Raw genomic sequence first — 23,028 nt, forward strand, 5'->3', positions numbered from 1 at the left:
ACTTAACCAAATGAGTTTCAAGGAGGAGAAACAAAGAAATCTACTGCCGTTTTCAAGACTGACAGTTTCTCTTCTAGTTCTTCCTCCCACCACCACCTGTTTTGCACAACATGTTACTAATATCGTAATCACTGAATTATTAGACAGAGAATTTACAAGCACCACTTGTTTTTTCCTTGCTGATGAAGGGAAACTGCCACAGCAATGAAAACTACAGATTATATCTTCTAAACTCGGGTCTGAGGAGAGCATAAGCTACACTAACGATTTCTGAACACTAATAACAAAACCACTTAACGCTCTCTATTATTTAATATAAAACAGTCCTACATAAGTAATAGGGAAAATATTGTAACAGAATAGGCCAATGGGGAACAAAGCTACTCAAGAAATACGATACAGTCCATTGCATTGAATAGGAATGAAGATGAATTATTTTCCAAATATTAAAGAACTACTAGGACAGAGATTCTATAGTTGACAGCATGGATGGATTCCATAGAGATAAAACTGTGACCATAGGCCAATATCGAGCTATATTTGGCAAAGAACAAAGTAAAGGGTTGGAAAGAGTTCTGGACAGTACCTACCAGTAACGACATGTGATGCTTCAATAATCTCAGTGGATTAGCAAAACAAAAAATGAGTAAAAAAGGAAGAGCAGGAAAGCAGCACACAAAGGGCAGAAGCTGAAGTGCAAACAGAAAGAAAGACTTCTGCTAAGAAATAAAAGACAAAAATAAAAGAGACTCTGAACTGCAAAGAAATTGGGATTTCACTCCCTTTGGGGGCACCTCAAGGAAAGAAAATGTATGCTGAGATAGTGAAGAAAACAATCAAAGATAGGGTAAATATTTACGTTTCTATTCACATAACTGAGAAGGTATAAATCATAAGAAAAACCAACAGCTTGGACCTTGGGGGATTTCTCAGTGCTGTTTTGTTTACACATAGAGAGCCAGCACTTTGCTTAGAGCTTCTTCCATCAGCTTCACTGCAGGGTTACAAACAAGGAATCGGGTCTTTCAGTGGAAAAGATATTCACACTGCACTCCTATGGCTGTGAAGTTTCTGCAGCATGGTGGTTCTGGCTTAAAGTTCATGCTGTAAATCCAAGTAGTGCCACATGCTTATCCAAGTACAATCCAAGAGAAAATGCCAGACAAACTCTCGTTCACCTCAAAGCCCCAGAAAGATAAGAAAAACAGCACACACTTGTCCTTTGACAATACTTCTTTCTCTGTCTTCTGCAAAGTGACACAAATATTGAAAAGAATCTCATTTTCAGTATGCTCCTTGCTACCAAGTATTCTAACACAATTTATGGACTATAATTATAACTCAGGCAGTGAAACATCCAACTACTGAAGACAACAGCTGGTCTCAAATTCATGGCTAACAATACAACCTTATCAGCCCAAAAAAAGCAATTACAGACTACAGGACCTTTAAACCAGAAAAAAAAAAATGAAAATCAAAGACCATGGCAGATAAAGGCAGTGTCAGTTTCCAGCCTGGGCTGCCAGCCAATCATTTCTGATTGTAAACCTTTGACAACCTGCTCTGCCAGGTTATAAGATACTGGGATCACTCGCCTATTACTGAAGTGCAGTTAAAACATTCAAACGTGACAACAGTAACAGCTCTACATCATGGTGAAAAGGAACTGAGTTTCAAATGATTGAACCAATGCTAATACTGCAAGGAAGGGAACAGCAGCAATGCCTGATACATTATCAAGCATCACTGCCCTTTCTAACAAGGTTTACCTGGTTACAGGTAATAACCGTAAACAGTGATTGCCAGTAGTAGCACGGACCGTAAGTTCTGAAACAGAAGATGCTAAGTGACAGTCCTGCCATCTCCTCTTCTGTGAACCCAATGCATTGGGGCTCAGAACTCTGTGCATCTGAGATGTCAAAGAATTCAATGCCTGGGTCAGAAGAGCACAGTATGTGTTTCACCTGGACTAAACCCTCTCAGATCCGCTCTGGATTTCATTTTTTAACCTGCTTTATCTTAAATATATAAACTGAAAATCTAATACAACGCTTGCGTGCTGCTGACACCTCAGTGAGTATGAAAGCTAAAGGAACATGGATGGACAGGTGCATGGAGGGTGATGCTCTGCCTCACTCCACGAACTGATTGCCATGGCTGTACATTCTATATGAAACTGAATTTAACATTTCTCCCTGCTTTGCTTGTTCATCTTTTCTCCCAGCTTGATTTTTCTTACTCTTAGGATTTCTTACCCCTTGCTCTACCGTTCCAAGCACTTCTTTTCTCTGTACTCAGCCAGGTCTTCCTCACTGTGACTTCAGCTGTATGCATTAGCAAAATCGGCTGCTTTGATTAGAAACACAGGAGTGGAAGGTAGATAATAGCCCGGTTCTCTACACCTGATCTCCCAGTGAGGGGTCACTGATAGGGGTCAACAGCTGAAATAAGCGTCTCATCACATGAAGAGTTGGTGAAGAAAAAGCTGTACTGTCAAATAAAACAGAGCACAGCAGTGCTAGGAGTTGGAGGGGGTGAAGTTATCTATATATTTAGGCTGGTTTGTGTTTTGCAGATTTTGTTCTGAAGAAGCAGAGCTTTCAGCTCAACAGCAACAGAGCCTGAAGTCCTGTATTTAACTACAGGGCAGAGTCAACTGAGGAAGTTGCAACTCCATCCTCTCAGGAAACAGGCTTGTTAGAGGAGCTATGGAAGGAGCCACTCTGCTACCAAGCCTGCTCCCAAGGAAGCACCGCTCTCATCTTCTAAACAATACGGCTGTGACAATAATCCTGAAGGATTGTTTTTTAAGGCCAGTTCACTGATGGGCTCTGATTAAATTATCTCCAGAGTGATCCATCTGTTGATTGACACTTTTAAAATACCGACCGTCCCAGATCATTTGACACTGGCTACTGATGAATCATCAAGTTAAAGCCTTTACTTTAAATACTACTGTTACGAATGAAATGTCAAATAGTGACATTTGATATTCTGCACCAATTACTACCGCTCATGTGGGCACATAAACACCACTTAAGCGGAGTCAAAATCAGGCTATTAGGGTGCAGGGATCAAAAGAGACAGGCTACTTGTCTTGTCTGGGTTTATAGACTACATAGCTATTGAGGGTCCATTAATCAAGCAGGGAAAAAAACAGCTATTATGGGTACTGCAAAAAGAGATGGTCTAAAGGAGGTTGAAAAGGATGAGTGCCTGTGCCGTGCCATACATTCCTCGCTTCTCTTGAACAGCCCCCAGTTCGTGCGTCATTCTGACATAGATTATACAAACAAGGAGGCACTGTTGGGTTAAGGGTGATGAGAGAGAGGAAAATGTTGACAGACTCTCCACCAGTGTGAGGCACAGAGCTGTGAAAGCCTGCTCTGATTCTTAACTTGTATGGTCAAGAAGGGTGGAAGGCGCCTTACAGAGGATATTTCTGTATCAGGTCACGAGAGACAAAGTCTTGTTCCGTCAGCAGTACTTTTTATCCCTTGTATTTATAAGGGCAACAGTACTTACATGTCTCCTGCATATAGGAAAGCGCAGATCACAACTTTTACTCCACTGCATTTCAGAGTCAAAGCAGTCAACAGAGGTTAAAAAAACGCAATAAGAGAACTCTGGGGATTTATTAGCAGCCAGAATCATGCCATCAGTCCAGAACTTGATAATAAATAGCTTTCTTTTTTTTTCCTAAGAAAGCTTAGCTTCTCAACACTGAAAACTTGGTGGGTTTTTGAAGCCTTCTGAATACGTGAGCGAGCTTTGAGAAAGCTTCTTTTGAAGGTAGGGCTCATCCTTGACACAAATGTACAGTGGGGATACCTCAGATATTTGAATTAAATTTGACTTGAAAATTCTGAACTCAAAGCTCCAGAGTCATCAATTCCCACGCAAACATGTACTTGCCAGCTTTCTTATTTTCTCTGGAGCATACCACTGACCCTATTACAGCATCCCCCAGTTGTACGTGCAGCTACTTCTCTTTTCAATGAGACCGTGTTCAGAGGAAGCCAGCATGATGGATAATAGAAGTCCTTTGACATACTGTGTCATTTATCACATAACAGCCTCAATCCTCCTAACAGGGCCTTCTCCATATGTCACTGTCAGCTCTTGTGCCACCCCAATGCATCAAAAAGAAAAGTTTGAATATGAAGCATTGTAATTCCTAAGTCACAGCTCATTGCAGCTTTCCAGACATGAAGAACCATTCTATCTATCTGCCAGCTTGTTTGTTTAATTTTCACTCTGTCTCACACATGTGAGAAATTAAGCCTTCAGTGTAGAAGAAAACCAGAAAAATGTCAGGTCTGGCAGAAAAGAGGAAGATAAAAATCTCCAGTTCCATCAGGAATCCAATGTGACATTTTAAAGTGTAAAAAGAGCAGCCTATGAGCATCAGGTATTAGAAAAATACTGGCAGATCTAAAGAATTCCTTCTCCTTTCCAACCCAGGAAAGAGGTTCTCTAATGGGCTGATGCGAAACTAGAAAGCTTAAAGCAATGCAGATAAGCTCCTGAACTCGGCTGCTTAACGGAGGCATATCTCAGCTCTTCAAGGGCAAGGAATGGAGTTAAAACACCCAGGAAAGCCTCTAGAGATTACCCAGTAGGCCCTGTTTTGGGCTACCTACAGTAATCAGAAATCACTCTATAATGAAAAATTTCACTGAGTCAGTTCCCAGGTGATTTGTGAAAACATAAGAGGAGACTGGAGCCACTGCTGGGGCCTCAGCTCTGCTCTCTGTAACACTCACATACATTCATCACTCTTTGCGCTCCCTCTCAAGTGTTAAGAGATGACAATCAGACCATGATCCATCCAGGCTCTTTTGCCATTAGTCTGTAGGAATGCAGCCCCATCTCGGTACTGGCTGCATTCACTGACAGTATCATGTTTGTGCTACCCAAGCACAGACTCTCCATAGCATTCATTCAAGAAGATGAGGGCTTCCTTTCAGATCTTCTCTATTTCATTTTCTTTCAGCAACACACAGAACTGGTCCAAGCTTGCATGAACCATTTCACAGACTCATTTTGTACTCGTTAGCATTTCCTGGGTTAGAAAAAGCTCCATCTTACTTTCAATGATTCAGAACCTCTCAGTGTGAATGGTCTTCAATTCCAAGAATTAAGATGCCATTTGGAATCACAAGTGATTTTAAAATATGATTTGCCACTTCATTAGGTTATTGTTGTGCAGTCTATGTAAATTTCCATTTCATTAAAAAATTTTCAAAAGAATCACAGGCAAATTACAGCTCGAAAATTAGTCAGTAAAACTTCATTAAGCCAACCCTTAATAGGATTATTAATGTGAAAGAACCAAAGATTAATTTCTTCCTCAATGAACATTAACTGACAAAATTCTTACCCTTTGTGGCACTCACAATGCTGCTCTCATGTCTTGATGCCTACTCTAACAGTAGAATCATGGAAGGTATATTAAACAACAGTGTATATTATTATGCTACAATGGATCATAAGTCAGCTGACTCAAAGGTTCCAAATTTCATTGCAAATTTCAGTATCCTCAAGGTTTTGGGGCAGCAACTTAGCATCAGCTCGAACTGTTCTTTTCATCAACTGATCTGATCTTTTCATCCCCCTTATTAAGTATTCACAGTAGATAACTTTATGTGGAGACATTAAAGTTGTGATACAGCAGAGTCTAGCAAGCCCCCAGGAAGCCCATAGGCCAAGTCACTAATAAGCCCTTCAAAGGCCTTCATCCCCCTGTAAGCAGTTTTTTCTCTGAAGCTTCCAGGATGGAGCTCTGAACCAACAATATCAATTCTGTATTCCCATGTATTTCACAGTTCGGTACACAGACAGACTTTTTTTGTGTGGGTATGAAGGGAAAGAAGATAAAAGAAGGATAAATCAGCTAGGGGCAAGTCTTGGTCACTACTCAACCACAAGGCAAAGCAGGGATGAATTCCAACTCACCATGAGAGTATCCTAAATAAGAGTTAGATGGAAATACGAGCTTATGCTACAGGAACAATTAAAGGAGTCAGTCACTAGGAAAAGGAAAACACTGCTGTACTGCTGCTTTGTAGCCACCAGCTCACATTCTTCAGATTACAGCAGAAATATCAAGAGAGGGAAAAAAAAACCTGATAAATCAATACGAGTTTATTACCAAATACAGCAAAATGCTGACAGTACAGCACACAAAACGTATGCTTATTTTCATGCCTAATTTGCACAAGCTCATTCCCAAAGGATGAGCATAATATTCAAAAGTGAGAGCAAAAATGGCCATTTAAATGCCTAAACCCCAACTTAACTAATTGCATATAAAAACGTATACGTAACCTCCAAGCAAAACTGCAGCCTTTCAATCCTGATAGCCTGTGTCAAAATGGTCTCCATTACTCTATGGCTGCATACACATTTACACACAAAGAACGCTTCTTGGCAAACCTCAAAGCAAACTCCTTATTTAAGCTCACATCAGGCTTAAGCAAGAAACCATGCCCTGCAGGTAGTTTGTGGAGACATAGTGCTTGGTAGACACATGCTGTTTAGGGACCAGCCATTCCACTTGAGATCATGCAAGTACAATTGTGGTTTCAGAGCTGCCAGGTGTTTCTCAAAGATGGATAAAATGCTGGGGGAAAACAAAAACAGAATACGGACACTGTCTGATTGCATCTAAGGGATTTCTTTCAGTCACTCTGTAGCTCACAATAACTGCTGCACACCCAGTTGCTGTGACTTTTGCCCGATGGCTTAAATCCAGCAACGTCCTGTATTCATAGGCAACAGGTTCAGAGGTTATAAAGAACTACTCTGTAGCAGCCCAAAGGTAGCACACTAAGCAATGCCTGACATTAAAGTACATACAGTTTTGTTATGGCTCTTTGACACCCTTTGGGACAAAAGATATAAGAATTAAATTGCTGTCATAGCAGTACACACAGTCAGAATTGACACATGGCAACAAAAAAAAGGGAAAGGCACGAACACTGGCCAAACCAGTTCATTATAAGTAACAGCCCCGAGCTGGGCTTTTGTTTCTGTAAGAAACCACATAATGGAAAGATAGACTTGATTCTGATTATTTCTGCTTACAGCAACAGAGACTTTTTCTTAACATTCTCCTTTTTATTTAGATTCCCAGTTGTATTAGTATTATGAGTTGGGAGGCTCAAAGCCACTGCCTCTGAACAGACTACATGCTTGATGAGATCCTGTGCTGCTCGAATCAGTCTAAAGATAGACAGAGAACTAGAACAGTTCAAGGGTGCCCTCACCTGCACATCACAGAAAGAGACAAATTACAGCTAATTCAGTTAGTGCAGTTCTTTGGTGCTCTTCACTTGAAAACTAGCACACACACAAAAACATGCAATGCATCACCCAGGCATGGAGGTCTTCCAAAGCAAGCTTTCTTCCCTGACATGTTTTGGAGGGGGTGGGGAACAGTCACCCCTCTGCTGCCTTCAGCAGTGAGCTTTCTACACTGAATGTTAATATATGTTTATAGTGAGACACTAAACAGGTCAACTAGAAAGAGGTTTGGGTATTCCTTGCAAATGGTTTAACCCACAGAGTATGGCCTGTCTTTCCAGCCTTGACTCCCCAGATATCTCAGCCTAAATCCAAGGAGCTTACCTTGAATCACCTAAAAAAGTTCAAATAAAATGTAACAGCCATAATCTCCTATAACTCTTGACTTCACTTTCAGGCTCTGCTTTACAGCTCTGCTACCACAAATATAATCCAGAACTGCTTTGCTTAACATTACATCCACTGGAGCATAGAATTCTCCGTGAGCTCAAATGTGGTACTAGAGATTTCTGTGACAGAATAACATCTATAAGGGACTTGGATGAAAGACCACCACGTTTTTTTCCACGTCACTGGAGCAAGGATTTAAAACCCCAATCATGCTCTGTAGAAGTGACAGACGAGTGCAATAAACTTCATTAATACCCAAACCTCTTTTCCTGCTTCTTCTCATTTTTAAGTGGTATTAAAATAGTTTATGATTGTTCAGCTGCTCTGCACTTTACATCCTCTTATGTGTCATAACCATTTGGGGGATGACAGAAAAATAGACACTTTTTTTTAAATCTTTTTTTTTTTTTTTAATATAATTTAAAATTTTAATGTATATTTTAAATTACATTAAAAAAAAATACAAAAGCCTTTAAACTACCAGACAATGAATATGCAAAATGTTCCTCAAAGTTTACATTACTGTTATCATTGTTATCTACTGGTAGAAACGTCACAGACCAGAGATAGACCTGGGAAGCAAGTTTTGCTTTAGATGGTGCTCAGTGGGACCAGGTGCCCCTTAAATGGAGGATAGATTTTTTTTAATCAAAAGCTGAGCTTCTGAACATGTAGGGGAGAAAAATTAGAGATATGGGAGATAAAGAAACATTACCATCTGAGATGCCATGTGATATACATAGAAAGAACCCCTGTACTCACCCAGAACGTTGTCACTGCATAATAACTTTACAGGAGTAGGAGTAATAGGACTTCTTCAACTATAATAACTATACCTTAAGTACTTATCATTTTTGGAGACAAATCAAAGCGACCCAAAAGGTGGTTTAGGATCTAGACTGTATTGTCCACTACCACTTCCTCACTGTGCTCTACTTCCTCAAGCAAACAACGCAGAAGAGGCTCTATCGAATGTAATGGAATATTTAAGCACCTCGTACAGGGACACATCCACCTGTGGAATTTACAAGCCAGTTCTAACAGTACAAGGAAGAGTGGCTGAGCTCTGAACACAGCAAGATCTCTACAGCAACTTAATGCCAAAATAATCACTATTCCCATGCAATGAAGTATCACCGTGCTAATCTGAAGGTTCCTAACAGGATCACAACATCACCGAGCTGGGGTGTGTTCAAATACCAACTTCGTAGTTCTACAGTGCATACAGACACAAGGTCATCATTACTGAAGCCCCCTTTGCTGCCCATCTCACCCTCTTCTTTTTGTTTCATATTGTTTCCTCCAGCTCAAATTCTGGGCCAGATGACTTCAAAAAGCTCTTCATTTTTCTATCCCTTTAAGACTCCAACGCTTTACAGCATTAGAAGTGTGGCTGACTTTTTTTTCCCTGACTCCCAGCAGTGCTGTCTTTCAGGTCACAGGAGAGGTTTTGATTTCCCACTCTTTGTCATTCCAGCATCAACTTAATTTTCTGTTTTTCATTCTCTTGCTGCTTCCCTGGGACATGCAGCTGGTTTCAGAAATTAAGGTGACAATTTGCTCAAACTACTGGGGTAAAATTTGCCCGTGTAATTACCCTAATTGCATGTGCAATCATATGAACCATGTACACAGGTGAACTATTCAACCTCAGCTGGTCCTCTGTGGGTGCATTTTTGAACAAGCAATTTTGAAAATACAGGCTTCCAGATGAAGCTTATTTTTGTTGTTATGCCTCTTTGTCCCATTTTTTAAAACACCATTTTCCAATTGCCAGCCCATTTCTCCAACCCAAGGCAGTCACATATCTGCTCTCCTACCACTGTACTTTGCCAGCTGTTATTCAATTGAATCTGTTATTCAAATGAAACAGAGGGCAGGGAAGAGTGGAAAAGAAACACAGAAACAGAGATGTTAAAGAACAGTAGTAGCTAAAATACCGAGCTAACTAAACAGAGACATTTAAAAGCCAACACGCAGTAAGGCAGCTCTACCTTTGCATAACTAAGCTCCAAGTTTTTTTATTCATATGCTTTTAGAAAGAACTTCTGTGCATATATCACAAAAAATGATGTGTTTTAATACTTAAAAGGGACTGAATGGTCGTATAAAATTTGAAATGTCACTTGGAACTCCAGGGATGTCCAGTTTGCAGGGTGAAAGAAATACTGCTCGATTTATTACACAGTAATATATGAAGGTATATTATGAGAGACAATAACCTTCATTCCCAGGCAATTTCAGCTTTCCAGGTAGTGTGGATATTGCAGTAAAGTATTGGACATTCTTCATTGCATCTATAAAAGTGAAGTTTTTACAATTTCATTTTGTGGACTTTTTTCCCATCCCATGAATAACAACTCCAAGTCTGAATCTGTAGCTTCCAAAAGGCATTAACTTGGGTAAGATGAGTTGGTCTTGAGATAAGTGATCAAAACTAGCCCTTGCACTCATGACATGAGCTTCTACCCAGTACATTCAGCATTTATGTCGGTACTCCATGCCTACAACAACCAGGAATCAGATGCAAAATCCAAGTTCGTTAGTATCTGTGTGACATCTCATTGTAGTGTTTAACTATGGGGTGAACTGGGTTCAGGGTTTGCAGGTGCATCCTGACAATTTCAAGAAAGCATAAAGAAATCCCTCATCTTACAGCGTTCTCCAGTCCCTTCACTGATGATACTGAACCTCACAAATCTTCCCTGGGTGGCTGAAGAAGTCACGGCAGTGAGATTCTCCCCCCCATCCTAAGAAGAAACAGTGAAGGAAAGCAGTAACTACAAAAGCTTCCACCTCCATAAAGTACATCATGAGAAAATGGATTAGCCTTCACAACAGATCCATTAGCCAGCACCCCAGTATCCTCTTTGTTCTTGCCAATTCTAAAGCACTCTGTGCCAGTATTGGATCAGCTCCTAACAAGAGACAAGCTGGTCCTTGCCTGTCTGCACAGAGCCTAGCACAGGCACAATTGCTATGGGAATAATATATTACCAAATGGACTTAAATGAGCGTAATAACAAACAAAAGATAATCATACACACTCAAACTAATGCAAATAAGAATATAATTCAATCAACTCATTAACTTTACTAAAAGCTAGCTTTGTACATCAGCCTCCTGGCTCTTAGAACTGTCAAAGGAGCGCAGACATCTGATTATGAACTCCCGTTGTCAGTCAGGAGACTAGACATGAATGCTGAACAAAAATAATTCCTTTCTGAGCCCACGGAACATCGTGTTCATATCTAATATTCATGCTACCTTGAAAATACAAGGTAGTAGCCATATAAAATGGAATAATTTCTGAGGCTTAAAGCTGAATTGTTTAGTAGTCCAAGACATTAATATCACTGAGCTCATATCAAGTAATCTTCAAGTGCAGTGAAATTCCCAAGTGACCTTGACTAATCTGAACAGATTGGGTATGAAAGCATCAAGGGAGCTGCAGGCACCTCATGGGGGGAACCTTTACTGTTTCAGAGCAAACACTGTGCGTGCTTTTGGGACTGGAAGACCAAAGAAACAAGAGACAATGCATTTGGTCCCCCCTGTTCTTAAAATGACCATTAACTAATTCGTTTTTGTGGATGTTTAGACATGATACTGTTTTCTCCAAAGGCAAACAATAGTACAGCACTTCCATAGGATATTGACAAGCAAGAGAACAAGATCATAGACATTACATATTAAGAAACCCTTGGCCCTATCTATGCCAGACCTCCTCTGTGAGGTCTTTTTTGGTCTCTACCAAGGCATACAGACAGTGGCACAGCCCTCTGGGCAATTTACCAGAATCTAGCATTGTGTTGGCCTGTTATAATAACAGGCCTCTGGACTCTGGGACAAGCTCTTATAATTCAAGAGACTGAGCGTATTCTCCTGCCCGACCTCCTGAAAGCGCATGGAAAGTGCTGGAAAATAAAAGGAAAGGCAGCAAAGCACCCAAAGTCTCAGCTACTCAGCTTTCAGAAAACAGAAGCACCAAGCAATAAAACCAACTGCTGACATGAGACTGGTGCCGAGTCCCACAGACAACGATAGCAGACAGACTCCTATTTTAGAGACTTGACGAAACAATAAATTAGGTGAGGGTGTGTTAGAACAACAGCTGGTTGCTAATTAGTCGCAGCCCCCTCAGCAGGGTATCAATAAAGCAGCAAAGAACATCTCGAGTAAATTAAATTTTAAAAACCCCTACTGCAATCACTCCCCTGACAGACCCTTCCTTCATCTCCCTTCTCAGCTTTTTATTTATTGTAATTACTTTAGTAATAAGATTTGTTTCCTTGTTATTATATGTATTACTATGCAGGGCGGCAACAACAACAATAACAACAATAGCTAGGAAGAGTTATGTTGCTTATTTATCTCTGTGGCTGTTATTGGGCCACTGGGTGGATAGAGCAATGAGGAGGTGGGTGCCTGGGAAAAGCAGTAAATAGAAAAGAAAGCATATTCCTCAGGAGCAGAGACATATGGGGACATATTTACAAAGGAGGAAACACTGACAATGAGCGAATAGATCTAATAACTCAGGGGAGCCCAACAGCTCCAGCTGATAAAGGAAGGAATAAACAATACTGCATTAGAAGTGTTGTCAGGAGTCCTGGGGTGTAGCTGCGTGCCAACAGAGGTTTACCATAGGAGAGCCAAGGATGGACTGCCATGTTAGCACAGGGCAAAGGCTTTGTCTGAAATAGGGTCATCTCCCACAGCATACTGATGTACTGAGAAGAGTTTGGTGGAGGATCAGACTCTGGTTCTGGGTCCACCAAGGGAGAAGCTGCAAAGACTTAAAGAATCACATACCCATATTTTATCTTATGTTGTTCATGTACTAGCCAGATTTCATAGCATCATAGACTCATTAAGGTTGGAAAGACCATTTAGCCAAGCTGTCAGCCCATCCCCACCATGCCCAGTGACATCCCTCAGCGCCACATCTCCACGGTTCCTGCACACCTCAAGGGACAGTGACTCCACCACCTCCCTGGGCAGCTGTTCCAACACACCACCATTCCTTCTAAAAAGAAATTTTGCCTAATATCCAACCTGAACCTACCCTGGTGCAAATTGAGGCCATTACCTCACATCCTATAGATCTAACCTTCCAAATCATGGGCTTCTGCTATAGGGAATCTGCTGAGACTATCAGGAACAATAAGGCTGCTTGCCTTGAAGAAGTATAAGTGGTCTTAGACCCTCTTCACTAGAACTAAAGAACAAGCACCCAAAATTCTCAGGACGGCCTGCTGAGAAGACCGTGATGGCCAACAAGAAGCACATTTTCACCAGTTATGCCTCACCACCAGTGCAAGATCACTGTCCTCTTTATGGGGACAGCTGAGGCAACACCAGAGGCAAGAGAGCAGCACTTAGATAAGAACCATCTACTGCACTCAAAGAAAGTTCACCCACAGTTCATAGCACTTCCCTGAGCCACATTCCAGATGCAGTACAAGCATTCCTCAGACATGGCATTTTCATCTGCTCTGAGGTCCCGAGTCAGCGCTTGCAAATAGACCACCTTATAACACAGAGCTCAGAGCACAGCCATTCTAAATGAGTAAGGACTGAATCTTATGCAAAAATGTTCTTCCACACGCATCTACCCAACTACCGTTGGCACTATCCTTAAAGAAATGCACGCATCACACATCAGCTAGTCTGGAGAGACCCCTTAAATTGTGCTTGCAAAGTGCATGGCATCCATTTAGATATGCAAGACTAGATTCTGAGAATTCAACTCCTCTTTAACCCTCTGATCAGAGAGAAGCAAACAAGAGAAGGGAAGGGAGAGTAGGAGGGATGTCTACAGCCACATGGCTTTGTGTGCCTCTACTTCAAGATTTAATCCTCAAGGATGCAGTTCTGGGTCATCAAGTGAGTCCTCAAGTGCGGCCCTTAGCTTGTTTGCTGTCTATGTCCAGCTCTGCCTCTGACTACGTGGAGAACAAAATGTCTCAGTGCAGGAGAGTGCACAATAATATAGGAGGAAATAGAAGTTATATACACAGATAATGCTTTTGGGTAGAAGAACTAGCTTGCTTCTGTTCTTCCTACAAGTATCCTTCAAAAAAACTTTTTTGTTTCAAAAAGTAAGTGGGAAACATTAATAGTTAATAGTTTCCCTTCTGAGAGCATGCAATAGAAATGTGTTCTGAAAGGGCTTTCAGAGGACGTTTCTATCTCTCCATTTCTGTAATTGTCAGAGTTAAAGCTTTTCTCTGCTGGATTCCAGGGCGCAATAAACAAAGCCCTGTAAGTAAAACAGGATGGAACAAACAGCCTGACTAAAGTGAGAGTGAATATCAATAAAGAGAAACAAACAAAAAGCCCAGCTCACCTGCCTTACCTATAAGCAGCAGCAAAGCTTACTCAGCCTGTGTTGTGGGAAGGCAGGTGCAGAAGGGAACAGGGTGTTTTTAAACCAGATAAAGAATAGTCCATGGCTATAATCCAAAATGCAAATCAGGATTTCCTCTTCCTAACAGCTACTATGGTTACCCCATGCCTTCGAAGAAGTCACACTGCTTCCAAAAAAATTAATCTTCCTTTACCAAAATAGACTCACCGGCTCCCATCTCCACTGATTGGTTCAATTCATTTACAAAAACACATCAAGTTCCTCTCATTGAAAAGCTTCTTTGATTCAACAGTAGGGAAAGGAAAGCGAGAAAAGGGCAGACAGAAGGGAAGAAAGAGGAAACATGAAAGGGAGTAAAGAAAAAGGAAGAAGGTGGCAATGGAGGAGAGAGACATGAACTTGGAAGAGAGAGATTGGGCAGTTCAAGACCTGTGGATGCTCATAATAGACAGTGCATGGGCAGTCTGAAGATGAAATATTCTTTAAAGCAAAAGCACTTATCTAGGAGTTCCACCTCTTGTTTGATCAATCATATCGCAAGGCCGAATCATTTTTAATTTAATACTTCTGGGAAGTGGGGGGGAAGCACTCATTAAACACGGGCACGGTTGGCAAGCACTGCGCGTTAGCATTTGGCACTATTTATTATTGCTGTTTATGGTGATATAAATTAGGTTATACTGATATAATTAATAACCCTAAATTCAGGGGTAATAAATAGCAATATTTATATGAAACTGCAGACTCTGAAGAAGTCCAGCCAAAAAAATCCCCACAAAATGCTGACTACCACGTTGTGACTGCTAACATACACATGGGAGCACCAGGTACGTGGGTGCAGAAGATATGCAGGTGTGAGCAGACACTGAGGAATGGCTGCATACACAAGCTGTTGACAGAAGGGTATGTAGCATGTGCACAGAGAAGACAGCCTAAAAGCAGGTCACAAGATGGTACACAACTGCATGGAGAAGTGTTGGTGCACAGGCAACTTGTTGCTCCACTGTGTGGTAATGAGCTTATGTGGAACAGTGTGAACAGCCAACAGTGCTGGGTATTTCTTTGTAACAGAACTGTTTGTGCTGTCATAAGCTTTTACAAGTTCCTTTCCTGACCCTGGTTTTAGTGGATGAATCAGAAGAACTAGATTGAAGAGAAAATGCTCCTGGTACACATATTTCACTCATTTCAAGCTGTGTGAAGGTTGTGGTGTGTCATTATTTCATCCTCCCAGGAAGAAAACTCAGGGGAAAGAAAAAAAAAGGAGGGGGAAATGCTCAAGGTCACATACTTCATCAACAGCAGAGCCAGGAACAAAGCACGGGTCTCTCACTCACCCAGTATAACTCAGCAGTTTCCTAATCAAAGTGCTGTGCTCCTTCATGGATTCTCCACCGCTGTGTAGAATGGAATTCCTTCTCTAGCTTTCCTGTTAATCCGTGATTTAATTTAAAAAGACGATAAAGGGATGAGAGAAAACAGTCAGCTGAACACCAACCAATACCTTGGGTTTTCACAGAACAGCCTTCGCAAGATAATCAGCCTACAAGGACACTTTCCCTTTAGTAATTTAATGCCTGTCACTTTGGACCATCTTATAGCACCGTTCTTGGAGATTAAGACTACTTTTACTTGTAAAGAAGAAAAAAAACACACAAATAACTATATCAGGTCAGACCATACATCTATCAGAGGCAGCATCCCATTTCCAGCAGTGGTCAAACACTACTGTGTGACAACACACAGGATGCACTTAATAAAAAGTAGTGTCTAACATTAAAATATATAGCCACTACCAGATCAGCTGAAATTTATTTGACAAACCCTACATCTGACTGCTATTCAGGACAGAGCAAAGGCTGCCCAGGGAGGTGGAGTCACCATCCATTGGAGACCTTAAAGAAACATGGAGATGTGGTACTTCAGGACACGGTTTACTGGGCAATACTGGTTGTAGGCGGACGGTTGGACCAGATGACAGACTTCTTTTCCAACCTTAATGATTCCATGAGAACAGTCGCACAGAACACAACTGCTCTGTTGTGTTCTGTGCGACTGGATTGAACAAACTCAAATTATATGTGATATTGGGTAGTGATTTTTATTTTTATGTGATGACAGCCTTACTCATACAGACATGCTTGCATCACCACTAGCATCAGCATTTAGCATCATTCATTTAGCATCAGCAACAGGACTCAACTCTCTCCATCACTGACAGACAGGAATAAATCCTCATAGTACTGACTGATGTGAAAGGGAGTGAAAGGGAAGGCTGTTTCCTAGCTCAGCCACACACAGTCAGAGCATAATCACATTACTGCCATCATATCTGTGACAGAGGAACATTCTCTGCATGCAACTTTCAGATCACATTAACCAAAGCAAATACCAAGGCCCTGATCGTCTTGTTGCTGCACAAGGCTCTCGAAGTGTGATTGCACGGTATCCTGCTGGGATGAGCACTCTTCCACTGAGCTGTGCCTGCAGCAGGGAGTCAGCTGGGGAAGGGGCACAGCTGGGCTGCTGGAAGAAATCCTTTGTAACCGTGCGATGGCATTCATCTTTGTGACGGGCAGGGAAGCATTATGCACACCCCAGCACACAGGACTGGGGAGGAGGGAGAGAGTGAGGAGCTTCAAAAGAACTGCCAACAGAAAAGAATTCAACCCTTTTTTAAATATAAAGATACCGAGGTAACGAGACTAGAGCAGGATTAATACCAGATAACAGAAGGATGGATGGGTAGTACAGAAGATGCACTTTCAAAGCATGAAGATTCGAAATGAGTGATGATTCAAAATAAACAGTGGATTTGACACATTCAGTCGTGATTGTAAATCTTAAGGCAAATAAGTGGCTTCCTGAAATGTGCTACAGAGACCTAAAAGTAAGTAGTATGGACCTGTTTACAGCTACTCAGTCAATAATGGCCTACAGACCCTTTTCCTGGAAAAAGAGCTTCCCTTTGTGGCAGTGATTTGAATGACAACAGAGTTTAATACAGCACTTAAACCTAGATGAAGTAGAACATTAATGGACAAAGAAACCTGCATGTGCTTCCACATGCAGCAAGGGACTAAAAGTCATCTCCAAAAAGCTGCCAATAAACTCTAGGCCAAGAAAAGAAGCTTTTCTTTCTGTGCAGGAACACCTCAGTCCACTGAAAAAGCACATGGGAAGAAGCAAGAGCAACAGAGCCATGGGAGGCCCCACAGCACAGCATTTAAATTGGAGTATGATGGAATGGTTCTCTCCCTTCCCCAGGCTTCATGCTTAGCTACAGAGCCATAGCCAAGTCCTTGGACCTCTGCTCCTATCCCACACCAAACTTTCCTACTCATCACCAGGTTGAACTACAGTGGAAGCTCCACACGTTCCTGTGTGATATGAGCTCAGACAGTACCCTTCATTCCAGGTGTCACCAAAAGCCACACTGTCCCTCCTGAGGACCCTTCCTCTGCTATGCTCACTCCTGACAGCTGGAGAAAAAAGGTCAGACATTCCCTCCAGCCCTCCATCTGCTGGAAACTTTAATTAAGCAGAGTGAAAGGAAAAACAGAAAGCCACAATCTTTCATTTTTGCTTCTGCTGTCTGGAAGAATCAAGGAAACATTTGGTGCCAGCAGAAGCTTCCAATACTCGGGGGCAGCATCCAGCTCCCCTGAACAGCCTAAACTACAACACACTCATGTCCTGGGGAGAACAGGAACACAAAAAACTATGCTCATAGTCGCAGACCAGAGGCTAAGAACACTCCAAGCTGCCCTCTGCTGAAGCCCAGACCACAACAGAAAGGAATTAGATTAGGACCAAATAAGCTCAAGATTTGCTTAAGGTCTTTACCCTGTTTCTTCAGCACCGGATCAGCACAACCTGACCTGAAACCAGATGAATGGTTGTAGTGATGATGTGGGTAGGAGCAATGTAAAGGCAGCTCTGAAGAATGCAAAAAGAAACTGGTATATTCATAAGCTCAGAAAGACTTGGAATCTCTTCAGAAGCATGTGGGAGGAAACAGAGTAAAGGAGATAGGAGAAGGAGGGAGTTTCATTATACGGAAACATTTCCATAAAGATACGAGCATTTAATAGATCCTTACATCTTTCCCCCATTCAGGTTATATAAAGCATTAATTAAAGCCAGTTATTCCCAGATATATCAGCTTGCAGATAAAGTTTGCCCTGCTGATTTGGCAGAATAGATAACTTTCCATTCAGCAAGTAAGATTCAGTTTGTCTGCTATCGCTAATACTTCACCCAGTCAGTTGGGACACCTTACGGCCCCACACAGTACAGAACCATGAATATCTGACACACACGAGACAGCACACTGGGCTGTATCCAGGACTTACATTCTCCTTACAGGACTGATCACAGGATGAATAAAACACAAGGCAAAAGGCAACAGGAATTCTGGCCCAAAACACTGAAGACTAGGCCTGCTAAGTATACAGCAGTAAAGCCTGCAGGTAAACCCAGTGAAAATTCACAATAAGTATGTTACTACAATGCACTTGCCATTGATGACTCCATCAGGGTTGAGCATGGGGACAATCTTGAAAATGAAACATTTCCTCAGGAGATCAGCAATGGGATCACTGCTCACAAGGAACTCCAGGGTCCCCTTCATCACCCAGCTGGCGTTGCTTTCACCAGGATGAACACGGGCCATCAGAAAGACATAAGGACGACTGTCTGTAAAACAAAGCAAAGGCATGGAGATGTTATGCACAGAAGCTGCAGAGATACGATGCCAACTTTTTTTTTTAAGAGAGAATCTTACTAAACAGTTCATGGACAGAGCCTAATGAACCCCTGTTGCAAAGCAGACTAGCAATTTGGCAGAGAAAATTGTCTTGCTATCAGATACGTTATTTGCCATTCCCATGAAAAAGCACCCTCATTTGGCCTAGTTACACGTCTCCAAAAGCTCTCTGTATACACATGCTCAGAAGAGACCAAATTTGACAGCAGATTGTTTGAAAATCCCATCTGTGTTGAGCAAAATCCACAGATGGGCCAAGGGAAGAAGACAGAGGTAGACACCTGCCAAGCATAGAGAATAAAAGAAAAGGACAAAGCAATGATGTGTCTTAAAATTATCCTTCTGTGAATGTTCACAATCTCAGGCTGCTGTCACAAATCAACCTGACACATTTGCTTTAGTGGAAGCCACTATCTGACAGGGAATCACAACGATGCCATGATGTTTTTTGCAGCTCTGTCAGAGCACAGGCTCTCTAGTAAAGGGACAGAAAACAATCAAAGGTATCATCTGAGCATCCTTGTAAGCAAACGCTGATTTAGCAACTTATGCTTCTATGTCCTCAGCTCCCAAAGCTGTACTAAAGTCCTTCAGTTTTCTAACAGCTTTACAAATCATTACTCAATTAATGTGAAACACAGAGGTGGAATCACAGAACCTTTTGAGTTGGAAAGGATCCTTAAAGGTCACTTGGTCCAACTCCTCTGCAAGGATGTAGACAGGTCTGGAAACAATCCCACATTCACCCCTTCCCGTTCATAGGCATTTGATGGGCATGACCAGAGTCTCCACTCGAATTCATACAGAGCAATCATACTGTGGTCCAGTAAAGCAACCAGAACTCTGCTATTCAATAGCCGTGTACTAATCTTTATTTTTCCTTTATCATTCTTGCACCTTACCCTGAGATTAGTATATTTTCACTGCTGTGTATACATTAGTGCCCAAGGCGCTAATGGACTGTAAAAGATCCCTTCAGCCAATAGAGACATACTAGGAGTTCTGCTTACTTTTTATTACAAAAACATATATATATTAGAAAACAACCTCTATTCAGCTCCAGCTAGATGCTGTGCATTACAGTCTACCTTAGTAATGCTTTAAAACAGCAACAAGCAAAAACTACTTTTCACAAAGGCATCAGTTGCATTTTGCTATTTCCAAACATTTTCTTCTTTCTCCCATCATCATGATTTAGTGCTGTTTTGCAGGCTCATTGCTGAGCTAAACTTATGGGACTGTGTTGTTGTAGTTGAGAATGAGGCTCTTGAGGACTCCTAATGGACAACAGCTGTAAATAGCACAAAGCAAAATAAAACATGCTCCCTTGCAACTGATGAAAACGGCTTTAACTCCTGTCTCTTCTATACATTGGGAAGGCATGCAGCATGTTAATTGAGCGATTCTTTCTTCAGTTACTCTATGAGAAAACGAAACCACAAGAAAGGGTCTTCACATCTCAGAAATGGAAGGTTTGCCACAATTCAGCTAATTGAGGATACTGTGAGACTGGCAGAGATGTGAATTCTGCTCTCCTCAAGACTGATAAACCTCTGTCTAACATTCAACGTGACAAAAGCTTCTAGAGAGTCCTGATTTTAAACCCCAGGAAATAGTGGATCCATAGGATCCAGGTGGGGAAACATCTCTATTCCACTTAAAACTCCCTTTCTAAGCTTCACTCCCCTCCTGACAGGTATATTTGCAATGCCAAAATCACATCTCCGGGCACCAACTGGCCGGCAATAGTCAAGATTTCTGCACTTAGCTGAGCTGCTACACTTCATTCTTGATTCACTATGCCCCATAACAGCAGTGCTGATGAAGCCACCCCAGTGCTGCTGATCTGCTCTGGGACACACCTACTGTTCTGAAGTGTAATTTTGGTCCAGAGCCCCTTGATACCACCTTGTGCTACACTGCACCTCCTCAGGACACCGAGACACATGTTCTTCTATGTTTCCTTCAGGGCCCAGAACTGAGTTTGATGCTTCAAAATCCCCAAGTCAGTCCTTACACTGAATCCTCCCCAAGTCCTGGGGAAGCTGCCAGAAAGCTCAGGTTACCCATTTATCTCTGCAAAGCCCACATGACACGTAACCTTCACTGGGAATGTAAATAATAAAAAGAGTGAGCAGAGGAACCTTTTCGTGCTACATAAAGCCCCATCCAACAGATCTTGTCTCATTACTCTGTGCTACATTCTGACATGGCCAGGATATAACGTGCCACTAACAAAACCAGAGATGAGAGATTAAAGGCACTGATGCCTCTTGCAAAACATGGAGCAAAAACCCTTTGAGTAATAAATCTAACGTATCAACCACCTCCCACCTTCCCTTCTCTTTATTCATTTTAACTGTGGATATATGCATGAAAATAAGAGCTTTGTTCCTACAGTACTGCTAACTTGTTGCTTAATCTCCTGCCTATTGCAGGGATCTTCCTCTTGATTTTATCTGATTTGGAAGTTAGAAATCATGACATCAGTTGGGGAAAGATCAATCTGAAATAAAAGAATGAAACCCCGTTAACAAATCAATGTCTCGCCTCATAAAAAGAGGCACAGAAGGGAAATGAAGTGCACTTCCAGATGCCCTGACATGGGTTAAAATTCTATGCATTGTCAAGCTGCTATTTGGGCCACAGCGTTTGAAAGGGAACAAGGTTTTGAAATGACACAAGACTGGGATTTCATTAGGAGTCAAAGGGAATCATAAAGAGCGTGTGACAAATTCAACCTAGATCCAGGTCTTGACTGGAATGATTCTGGCTGTGCCTCTGCATACCTCTCATCCTATCAGCCCCAAGCCAGAGCCCACAAAACATAGGCCTTCCCTCCACTCCCCCTTATTCCTAAATACAACATGACTTTATCATGAGAGCTGCACAGATCAAAGGTTCAAGTTTACCCCCTGGACATAAGAGATAAACAAAGAAAGCCAACATTCCCACCCAACTTCATTATGTGTGACCTCTACAGCATATTCTGAGAGTCAAATGATGTGTAAAAAAGAGCATCAAACGCAGTTCTGCTGCGTGTATCACGGCTGCATCCTGCCTTGGATACATCTGAACTGCCCAAGGCTGCCTAGTTAAACAAAGTCTGACAAAGACAGGATATGGTGTGATGTACATCAAATATATTCAAGGAGAAGGAAAAAAAAAAACAACTTCAAATACTGAGATCACAGAAAACTTGAGACTGCTCTGAGGCAGAACCTGTGTTGGTCACTTTCCTCCGCTCCCCACCCAAAATCTTTCCCCAAGTTGTCACATTTTCAGTTACTCCACGATGTAATACTATGCTCCTCCATTTACCCCACCTCCTCCTTATTTCCTGACCCTGCATTTGGCAAAATCCTACTCAAAGAGACACATCTTAATGCAGAGGCAGCTTACCTAGTCTGACAGGGCCCACTGCTGTTTTCCAGAATTATCAGAGAGATAACCCTCCCTTAAATACACTTACACGATATGCGTTATCAATGGTCCTCATGGCAAAGAAGTGAATGTTACAAATCACCTTGGTTAACTGCTTTCTACCATCAAAGCTGGGTGAAGGTATTCCAGGCTCCAAGTTGCTTGGAAACATCCCTTAGTGGATGAGTTTTATGAATTCACTCACCAATGAATCAGAATGATTAGAAATGACTGCAGAGACCAATACATGTACAAAGCATCCAGACATAGTACAGTTTAACATCCTACTAAAGATGGATATTCTCGTTATTCTTTTTCTGGGTTATTCCCCCAGCCCCTTAACTCCAAGAAATTAGAATGTCAGGTTCTATAAATCATTTTGGGGCAGATCCCAAAATCCCAAATTCTGAAGGCAGATGGAAATTCTACAAACATTTGACTAATATTCCATATGATGCAACTAAAAAACAACCAAGTGAACTAATACCTGATGAAACAAAAGCATACCTATAGCGAAGGATAGGGAAACAAGTCTGCAAAGAATCCTCAATGATGAGAAGCCTCAATGCTTTACTTAGAATCCTCAATGCTTAGAACACTCAATGTTTAGATCCCTCAATGGCTTAGAACAATCAATGCATAGAATCCTCAATGCTTAGAATTCCAATGCTTAACAGAGAATCCTCAATGCTTAGAAACCTCAATGCTTAGAAACCTCAATGCTTAGAAACATCAATGCTTAGCATCCTCAATGCACAGCTTAGAA

At 41.6% G+C, this 23,028-nt stretch overlaps 1 protein-coding gene across 1 annotated transcript in view; it reads right to left on the reverse strand.

Moving 5' to 3' along the window:
• LOC146752445 (cytosolic carboxypeptidase 4-like) overlaps positions 1-18,787 on the reverse strand; it is a 94,420-nt gene extending 75,633 nt beyond the window's left edge. Inside the window, exon 1 of the mRNA XM_085531863.1 lies at positions 18,589-18,787. Within this exon, the coding sequence (XP_085387989.1) occupies positions 18,589-18,746 (158 nt within the window). The 5' untranslated portion in view covers positions 18,747-18,787. The remainder of the gene's footprint in view (positions 1-18,588) is intronic.
• Positions 18,788-23,028: the final 4,241 nt, after the last annotated feature.

This window comes from Coturnix japonica, unplaced genomic scaffold (genome assembly GCF_054131305.1).
Source record: "Coturnix japonica strain WE unplaced genomic scaffold, WE-NBRP24 Scf045, whole genome shotgun sequence".
In the NCBI taxonomy this organism is placed as follows: domain Eukaryota; kingdom Metazoa; phylum Chordata; class Aves; order Galliformes; family Phasianidae; genus Coturnix; species Coturnix japonica.